Genomic DNA, 10,450 nt, shown 5'->3' with positions numbered 1-10,450 from the left:
CTCATAATGGGAACCTTTAAAAATGAAATTCTGTAATGAGGGGTTTAACCTAAAGAAAGAAAATGTATGGACAAAGGACACCCATACATTTTGGACTTGGCTGCGTGGGATGTGGAAGCTGGAAGGAGAGAAGCGCAGGGGAGAGGAGTGCTGCGGGAGGGACGGTGACTTTTGGAGCAAAGAACCCGTCTAATGGGAAATATGTCCATTCTGTGTGGAGTGCAGGGCCCTCTTTCCCTCTTTGAGATCTAATGTAAAACACCAGTTTCTTGTGAAAGAAAGAAAGAAAGAGGAAGGAAGGAAGAAAGGAAGAAAGAAAAGCTTATGCTCAAAATTATAACCCTCATTCGCCACACATTTTTCTAAAAAGTCAATTTAACTTAACCAGCTCTGTGATCTTGTCATTACTCAGCTGACGGGGATTTCCGGTTAAAGCACCTCTGTCTCTCGCGCTTCTGACCTGTGAACGTTCTTATTAGCTGCCTTATTAAGATGATATCCTGTCTATGAAGTAAGAAAGGAAGATTATCTCCTTACCTGACAGGTCGTCAGTGTAATCTTTGTTAAAAAAGAAAGAGAAAGAAAGAAAGAAAGAGAGAGAGAGAGGGAGGGAGGGAGGGAGGGAGGGAGAAAGGAAGGAAGGAAGGAAGGAGGAAGGAAGGAAGAAAGAGAAAGAAAGAAAGAAGGAAGGAAGGAAGAGAAAAAGAAGAAGAAGAAAGAACTGAGTTGGAGAGCCATTGAAATTCCTGGTGCACTGTTCCCCAAGGAAGCCCTCCAGGACGAGATAAACTCAGAGGTAGTTAGTTGGACCTTAGTGATTTATTCTTCCATGACTAGCGAACAAAGCTAGAAACAAAGTACTCTCTGCTTCGTCTTGGGTTGACTTCAACCAGGACAAGAGCTGCGTGCGTGTCAAGGACTCACAGGATGAAATTAGAAGCGTGTTAAACTAACCAGACTAATGGAGACAAATACAGAAACACGTGTGCATTGTGCACATGCTACCTAGGCCTGTTCCACCATCTACATGGAAACGTGTGTACTTTCTAAGAAAAATTATTGGAGAAAGGCGAGCCGCCTGGAAGACAGTGGCCATCTTTGGGCAAATCGTGAGCAGTGATGTGGACAGAAGAGCCTGGTCTCTTGCCTCTGGCCTTGCTTTCAGACTCACGCTGCTGGCCAAGTGGTAGGCTCTATTGCCTTATTTGCTGCCCTTCCTCAACACGGGTTTGCAGTTAAATCCGTAGCCTCCGCTCAAAGAAACAGGAAATTAATTTGGTTTATGGTCTCTGATTTGATATATTTGACTTCTTTGGCAGGAGACGTGAGAAGCCAAGGTCTCATTTTCCTTCCTATTGTGCGGACAGCCCTGTCAACCGTGGGGTGGTTTGACTTCTGGGCAGTCTTTGGTCAAACCAGCCACAGGGAGAAGAGATGATGGTGGCATTCAATGCACATATGACACAGACACCTTATAGAATATTACTGGACAATTTATACTTGCAAGACTTTCCATAGTCTTAATGGACCAAAAGTGGTGATGCTGTAACTGTGGGACCATCTTTTCTGAGGGACGGCTGACTCATTCCACTTCCAACCTCACCTGAGTACGGGCTGTGGTGGGGCCGCCTGTCCCCTGGCATGGGTTGGGACTCCCCCCCCCCACCCCCCAGAGGCTGCAGCGTCCAGTGCACGTGCTGACCACACCCAGCCTGGCTCCCTGCTACAGATACGCTCTTCCTGTGACCCCAGCGAGTCCCTGGAAAGTACTCTGGAGCCAGAAGGCCGTCATTTAGGCCAGTCTGCTGGTAGAGCGTATTCCCACTTCTGTGCTGACTCATTGTGAGTCCTACTTCTCCTCTCAGTGTGGCCCAAATAGTCAGTATTCATCTACAAATCCCTTTGTGATTTGAGCCCCCACGATATTCACTATTACCTCTCCCGCTCCACTTCTGTCAGTTGATACAAATAACCTGCGAGTTTTGGCATCTGTAATGGGCCTCCTGGTCAGTGAGAAAATTAACCAATCTGCCCACCTTCTCTTTGCTACTTTCCCACACCTTGCATGCATACAAGAACCCAAGACATGCTATTTTCTTGGCTTGCTATACACTTCTCGTTACTAATCCTGAGGTGACAGAATTGGACTTAGTGACAGGCTGAAGGCTACCATGACAACCAGCTGATGCTGGTTGTGGAGCTGGCACTCCACACGGAGGGAATTTTCAACAGGTCTGTGTAAAAAGCTTGCCCTCTGGGCGGGGGCCACATGGGTATTTATGCATGAGACACACCTAGGGATATGGTGCCCTTTATGTCTTCAGAGGACCGTATGCATGTTAATGAATCTAAAAGAAAGAGTGAGCCTTATTTTGTAATTTGGGAAAGAAGAACTGTTTGGTATTAGAAGTGGAAAAGAATCTGGACCTTTCTCTGGGCTCACAGTATGCAAGGTGGGATTCCCTCAAAACGCTTGGCTCGCTGAAGCGATCCAGAGGGAGCAAAGGACAGTCACGGGAATATGATGTGACTTCCTGCATAATTTTTCTCTTATGTAGCTCTAGAGTATTGACTCTTTCCATTCTGAACTCCCCAGGCTTCTTTCGGCAGCCTGGGTCTTTCAGTAAACTCACTAAGGCAGTCCCTCTTTCTTTCCTGCCCTCTCTCTCCTCAGGTGTTGGAGTAAGTGGTCAATCACCCACCTCTGCATCTGCACACAGACAGATAGAAGGAAACTTTCAACTTTTTCTAAATATGGAAAAAAAAAATCACATCTGCTAATATACTTAAAAAAAAAAAAACCCAAACCACCCAGCTAGGAGTTTCCACAGAAACACTACAGACACCACAAAGAACAGGAAGAAATATGCCTTTTATTAGAAGTCTCATATGTACAGGGAAAGCTGTTTCTCACAGCTCCGGGAAGGCTGTGAGAAAGAGCCACTGTCATCCAAGGTCACCGTGCTGACATTGGTAACACCACTGAGTATCGCCACACATTAGGAACACAAAGAACCATTACACAGAAATGCAAAAAAGACAATAGGTACGTGTGGACATTTCACATATTTTCTAAAAACAAGTGGACACAAAAATACAATGTGCCAGTAAAAAAAAAAAAAAAAATAGGCATATCAGTACATGTCTTTTTTTTTGTTTTCTTTTTTTTTCTTTTCTTTTTTGTTAATACATGGTATGCCGAGCTTTCACCTCAAGCCTTTGCACCTCGGGATTTGCAGGCACTTTAGCAACCCAGCCATGGTTTACAGTACACGACGGTCAGACCGACAGCTGAAAACAAGAGCAACCAAGGTCCTCATGACCCCCCCACACCTTACAATATTGACACTAGAGCCCAGGCTTTTGTTACCACTGTTTGGGGACACCAGAAGGTTTGCTGTGTGACAGAACAGCTTTTCCCTTATTTGTCTTCTTTGTCTCCGGGCAGAATTATTTAGGAGCCCGGATGGTATCACCAGGCACTACAACGCACTAGACAAATGTCATTTCCAACTGACTTTCAACACCGCAGAGAGCAGATGAGTTTTGAGAATCCCAAAATGACTGTCTGATTTCTCTTTGTCCCACTCTATGCCCTTCCTGCCAACCTGTCAAATGCAAACTAATTAAAATAATTACTGGGATGTTGTGGGCCAGAAGCTCATCCTGGGAGAATTCTTTTCTCAGCTCCCACCTCCCACATCACGATACACACAGGACGGGTGGGCTGGCTCTATCGGTCCCCGACCAGGAGTCCGTCCCTCTCCCACGCCCCCCACACAGAGCTGCGCTGACTCAACACACGTGTCAGGAACATGACTGAACAAGCGTATTTATAAACACGGACGAGAATGATCACTTTATTGGTAATGTCGAGTTCTAAGGCAGTGGCAAAGGACCTCCCATGATAACCAGACAGTGTTGGATATGGCTTAGCTTCTTTCATGGGATGAAGGAACGTTGCTGTGGCAAGGAGCTGAGAGAGAACAGGGAAAACCATGCTGATAACAAAGTACTATAAATGACTGTGCTGTGAAGTACCATAAGGCCCCAATTTCTGGTGTCTGTCACCCACGCGGATCCGCCAGACACTGGGACGTCGCCTCACATCAAAGAAAACTGAAAGGGGAAAAAGAAGGATCCGTATCACCCTTACTTCAAGGTAATTTGTCACCCTAAGTTGTCAGGGGCCGAGATGCAGTACCACGGACAGCTCACCATGGGGGGGGGGGGCACAGTCCTGGGACTCCAGAGAGACGCAGAGCACACGGATGCCTTGAACCGATGATTGTCGGGAGGCGGGAAATCCTTCCATGAAACAGACACTGGAGACATGGTGGCAAAGACATTAAGGCCTTCCACTTCTTTGCCCACACTGCGTAAAGGCACTGATACCAACAACAGAAATATTCCATAGTACCATCGAGGTTTTAAAAAAACTCCCAAAATACAAGTCTTCGTAAGAAAATGTCCTTTATTGCCTGACACGGATCCTCCGCTCTTCTCCTGCTCAGGAATAGAAGGGTTTCCCTTTCTCAGGAGTCTGGAGTCTGTTCAGCCTAGCGACCTGAGAAGGGGAGGGGGGCACATCCTGCCGGAAGGGCCCCTTGGGAGGGGTATAAGTGGGGTCCTGGACTTTCTTGTATGAGTCATAGTTGTTGAGCCCCTCTGGAGGAGGCGGCTGCTTCTTCATCTGCTGCTCTTTCCGCCTCTGCTCCTGGCGAAGGAGCTCCTGCGTCTCCAGCATCACCCTGGCGTTGAAGCCGTGCCCGCCCAGGTAGCCGTTCCTGGAGCCTTGGTAGCTGGAGTACCTGGGGTTCTCCTTGGCACTCTGGAAGCCTTCCCCGGGGGAGTAGTTCTGCTCCCAGGAATCCTGGGACACGGAGCTGGCGTTTTTCCTGCTTTGCCTAGAAAGCAAATCCTGAAGGTTAGTACAGGATGGTTGGGAGAAGGAGAGAGAGAGAAAGGAAGCAAGGAGGGAGAGGGCGGGGGCGGGGGGACAAAGCGGGGTGGAGAGGCAGGGAAAGTGGAACATGCATTTGAATCTCTTGACCAAAGGCGCTGAGCTACAATCATGCATCACCCAGAGTGATGGGGGGAAGGGTCCCCAGAGGATTAAAACAGGACTGTCAACGAACAGTGGCCAGATGGGGGAGAGAGCTAAGGGACTCCGTGGCATCCAGCAAAAGGGTCCTCTGACTGCATCTGGGTAGGCATTGTCTCTTCTACTTGGGGTAACCGTATGTCCTGCCATTTAGATAGACACACCGGCAAGACACTGTACAGGAGTATTAGAGATCTGGCAGCTTCGGCCCCAGCCGTAATTGCTCGTTTCAGAACGTTACAATTCAACCCTAAATAAGCAAAACAAGTATTTTACACAGCTGCCACCATAATGCCTGAGTCTCGAGCTAATACGAAGTGCCCGTAATGGATTACGGTGTGAGTTCAGTTATGAAAGATTTAAGTCTAGACTCCTATATGATGAAAAATGCAACAGGCGGTCCCTTAAAGTCCCGGCTTTCGAGATGTGTATGTCAGCAACTGACACTCTTCAGAAAACATGCTCATGAAGCTGGTAAAACCTGGAAGGCTGGAGAGTAAGCACTATTTTCCCACACACTGTACCCTCTCTGAGGGCTGGGACTGTCTCCTTCACTCATTTTCTGTTATCCCAGGATAGGGAAATAAATCAGAGTCATATAGAAATTTCGAAGTCTTATCACTTCTGCAATAAAGTTGCACATCATTTTCAGGAAACATTATTGTTCTGAAACATCTTTAATTTACTATCAAGTCTCTAGATGCTTTTATGAATTTACAATAAGATTGGCTATGATAAAGTAAAACAATTTGGTGCCAGAAAGGAAGACATGTCCTAATTTTTCGCCTTAAAAATGGAAGAGAGGAAGAGAGAATTGAGTAATAAAACAAAATATATTGCTCCATTTATCAATAAGGAAATCATCTGGCGACAGTATGTAGTGCTCAGCCTTTCACATCAACACACACGACATGACGGAATGTTCAGGAAGACTCGTGTGAAGGGAAAATAAGGTCTAGGCAGCTACAGGGCTCCCACGGGCATGGAGAAATTTGCATTTTTGAACATTCAGAAGTGCTACCAATATGGTTTGGGATGAAATCTGCCCATTTTCCACATGGCCTAAAATGCAGCTGGGGATATTTTCAATAAGGAAAATGAACTAATGTCCAGCATCATCTCTGGGTATGACTAAGATTAATTGAGCGGTCCCCAGTATCTCTATCTGGCTCTCTTTTAATGGGAATCGGACCATTTGTACCATCAGCCCAGGCAAGAATCCTTAGATTTGATGGAATAGTTTATTTGCCTAAAGCACTGATTATCTTCACTTAAAAAGTCATAAATTAATCTGCCCAGGGACATGAATGATGGAAAGTGCCAGCTTGAAACCAGGGATTTGACATTAATCATGAAACTTTAATTAAAACAACGAACTTGTTACTGATGTTCCAGCAACAAAAGTGGAATTCCTTCATGGGTTAGTTATCAATTTAAAGATAACCAGAAATAGGCTGCAGAAATGTCAGCTCTTTTCCATTCTTAGCCTACTGAGATCCACTAACCGTCTCCATCCCCCAACCCCAGACTCTATAAAGCCCGAGGCTTCGCTCCGTGGTACTCATGCACCAGAAGTGGAATTCTGAATCCTTTCAGGAAGACAGAGTCTTTCTTATTTAAACACACCGAGAAGTCACCAAAGGTCTGTTAGGGATAGACATTATGATGATGTGAGAGAAAGAATTTCTGGTAGCTAAAATAGTCTTCAAATTAGGCAGGCCAGAGGGAAGAAAGCAGATCTGCCTGAGATATGAAGTAAGACACGTGGGGAAAGTACATACGCATGGGTACACACGCATGCACATGTGCCATGCGCACACGCACACACACCCGTGCTGGCCCGTGCCCGTGCACGCACTCTTGGTAAGGAAACCACTGGTACCAATAAGCCCTTGATTAAGCAGAGGACGAGAAATGAGCAGCTCATAAAGAAATTCCAGAACAGAGCAGACAATGAGAGTTTTCTACACTAGGCTCAGGATCAAGTGGACAGAGATTCCAATCCTGTCTGCCACTCACCAGGTGTGTGATCCTGGGAGGGTTATACTGTTTGGGCCCAAATTGTCTCATCTGTGAAATAGGCTAGATACCTAATGTCATAGGGTATGGGGAGAAATCAAGGAAAGAGGACGTGTCAAATGCTTAGAAAAGCATGGCACACAGTGAATGGTTAACTAATGGGCGTTGGAAGTATAGTTTGAAGGCCAAGTCACTTTGCCCTCAAAGATGAGCCTCTGGGTTTTGGGGGCATCTTTATGACCAACAGGGAAAAAAATAAGCAAAAATAAGCATCCGTCCTTTGTCAGGAGGACTGGGCCGAGACTAAGAAGCAGGAGAGGCACCAAATAACTGAGGTGGTTTCACTAAGTGAAAACAACCCCACTTCCTCAGAGACTGGAAAAAAATTTCTGACTATCCCATGATTTCTTAGTCAAAAGCCACAAATTAACAACAGCAGGAAGAAAATATCAATCTCCTTTCGCTGAACTCCTTCATAACCAACACAAAGGTTTGCTTGGCCCTGGAAAGAGCCCACTCGAGTCTTCTGAATCCACTCACAGCAAATGCCCGGGTTTGGCAGTAACTGTCACTCAATGATTACAACCACTTCCAAGATGGCCTCAAGACCACCATCCTGTAGATGGCTTACACCAAAGACCCAATGCTTCAGGAAAGCCATCCTTCTGTCCGTGACTGTAAGGGAACAAACTTCTACTCAGTTTTAGAGTTGCCTTTTGAACACTAAGAAACTAATCTAGAGATGTTAAAAGGATTAAAAAGAATAAAGCAAAAAAGAAAAAAAAAAGATAACTAATTTAGGAATTCAAAGATTTAAAAAGAAATCCTAGTTTGGTTGAGAATTAAGTATGTGTTCACTCAGGTCTCTCCTTCCAAACGAGTGTTACTACCTGAGATTCTTACTGACATTTCAAAATGTAACTCGAATTCTGTCTAGAGGTTTGTTCATTATAGTTAGAGTTTACAAACTGCTCCCCTTGTATCCAGCCCTCTAATTCAATCCACCTTGTCCAATGCTACTGGTACAAAGAACGACCATTTGTTTGATTTTATGCTCCACTTTGCAAGAGAATTTCTGCCGTGTGTGAAGTCTTTTTGGTATCAAATGCCACACCAACTTGTTTAGACAAAACTCGACTTGTCAACATCCAAAAGGCAGAGGTCAAGTGTCTTTAAAGAATCTCACATGTCAGAAATGTGGGTTTGACTCAAGCCCATGGAGGCTGTTGCAATCTCCCCCTGAGCTCCTCTTTGGTCTCTCTCCCTTCCTCTAGATCTCTGCACAAAGCCTTCGTCAAGTGGTGCCGCTCTACAGGGAACCAAGCTGGGGGCAAGGTTCCGGAATCTTCCTCACAATCGCCACTCCCATTGAGAAACTGTTCTCTGATGGAAGAGAACAACAGGCTGTACAAGGCCTACCAGGCCTCTTGCCTGAAACTACAGCTCATTCTTTTTGGAATTTCTGCTTTTCTCATACTAATACAGAACACAATGCCTGGTCCTAAGGGGGCTTTGGTCAACCCAGAGGGATTTTCTGCTGCCACTGGCAGTGGTAGAAGGAGCCCTCTCCATGAATCAGATCCTTCTTCTGGGTTCTTCAGAAGGGAGAGGGACAGCAAGCAAAGGCAGCTCAGAGAAGGAGGAGGTGGGGACGAGAGCAGAGGCTCAGTCTGGAATACCGGGCTACCTGGGAGCACGGCCAGGAGAAAGTCAGCAGAAACAGCCCATCTGTCCTTGTCCTCGTGCCCAGCACCGGGACCTGACAGGCTCTTCTTCTCCCACGTATCCTTCCAGGCCCTCGGCCACCATCTCTCCCACTTGCCTTCCTTAGCCGCATGCATTTCCCAACTCACTCCGCTCCTTACATAAGCTTTCTGATATTTTTCCTTCATCTGTTACACTCTTGAACACCACAAACATTTAAGAAGCCAAACAATTGGCCGATAAAATCAGATCACAGCCCCTGCACAGGCAATGCTGTTCCCACGGGCCACGACGTGCTCCTGACCACCAGGTGGGTCAACAACGCACATAACTGCACTCATCTTTCTGATGCAAAGCAAGCCACACAGGCGGGGTGGAGGGCTTTGACACAGAACCCCCTTTATGTAGAATCCTTCAAGTGTTCTCCGTTTGATGCACTGAGCTGATTCATACAGTGGCCTTCTTCCCAATGCTAAGGGCAGTAGAGCACAGAGAGAAGCTTTACACATACTCCCACTAAAATTCCAGACTTGAAAACCAAAACCTTTGGTAGCAATGAGCCTTATGAAATTAGGGTTTAGGGCATGGGCAGGTTTGGGTTATGAATGTTGGCAGAATCAGCTGTGAGACCTTAGGGGAGGCTACCTAATTTCACCGAGCTGCTTCCTTGTCGGACAACATGATTTCCAAGGTCCCGTCTAGACCTAAACTTCAATGACTCTTACTTAGAGAAGGCTAAATAAATATTCTCCTATTTAAAAGAAAAAGCCAGTCTCCTATTTAAAAGAAAAAGTAATTTAGTTTTCTAAGGAGATACAGCTTTATAGATAAAAAAGAAAAACCGAATGAACAATACTACAATACTAATAATACTACGATCATGATGACTACAATAAAGTATTCAGCCTGGTAGAGAATTTCATTCATATCTTCATTCCCTTGTCTGATCTGCAACAATATAGCCAAGTCCCTCATGGTTCTTATAGTGATTATTTAACATTTAAAGGGACTCATCATTCTTAAAAATTTGAAGGAAATCAAGACTACTTTTATATCAGTCGGTCAAGTTTACATGTAGAAGCACTTGCCGCCCGGGCCCCCCGGGCTCTGCTTGCATTCCAGGCGATCCACCTGATACGAACATGGTCAACATAGTTTCTTTCCCACCAAAATGTTTTTGTCACCTGCTTTTGAAACAGAACAAATGCCTGTTAGGAATTGTGATTATCAGAGTGCCTCCTGAGAAGTTTGGGAAGATGAGCGTTTTTAAATGCTTTTATTTTTTATTTATTTTTTTTTTTAAGATTTTATTTATTTATTTGACAGAAAGAGATCTCAGGTAGGCAGAGAGGCAGAGAGAGAGGAAGGGAAGCAGGCCCCCTGCTGAGCAGAGAGCCCGATGTGGGGCTGGATCCCAGGACCCTGGGATCATGACCTGAGCCGAAGGCAGAGGCTTTAACCTACTGAGCCACCCAGGTGCCCCAAATGCTTTTATTCTTTACTGTGCGTGGAGGAAATAGCTAAATGGAAAAAGGTCTATCATTTCAAAGTATAGGGCTCAGTCACCCGAGAGACCCTACCAGCTTGTCAGCTAATGAGGTAGGCATCCCTGGGACTCTGGAT

General features: G+C 45.6%; 1 protein-coding gene across 13 annotated transcripts in view; it reads right to left on the bottom strand.

Moving 5' to 3' along the window:
- Positions 1-2,852: 2,852 nt before the first annotated feature.
- Positions 2,853-10,450, bottom strand: part of PARD3 (par-3 family cell polarity regulator) — a 659,680-nt gene continuing 652,082 nt past the window's right edge. For all 13 annotated transcript variants that reach the window (XM_044228092.1, XM_044228102.1, XM_044228097.1 and 10 more), the window contains one exon: positions 2,853-4,907. In XM_044228092.1, coding sequence (XP_044084027.1) covers positions 4,511-4,907 — 397 coding nt within the window. In that variant the 3' untranslated portion in view covers positions 2,853-4,510. The remainder of the gene's footprint in view (positions 4,908-10,450) is intronic.

This window comes from Neovison vison, chromosome 12, assembly GCF_020171115.1.
Source record: "Neovison vison isolate M4711 chromosome 12, ASM_NN_V1, whole genome shotgun sequence".
In the NCBI taxonomy this organism is placed as follows: domain Eukaryota; kingdom Metazoa; phylum Chordata; class Mammalia; order Carnivora; family Mustelidae; genus Neogale; species Neogale vison.
Note: the sequence above shows the minus strand (reverse complement) of the source record. Positions and strands in the feature narration are given on the sequence as shown.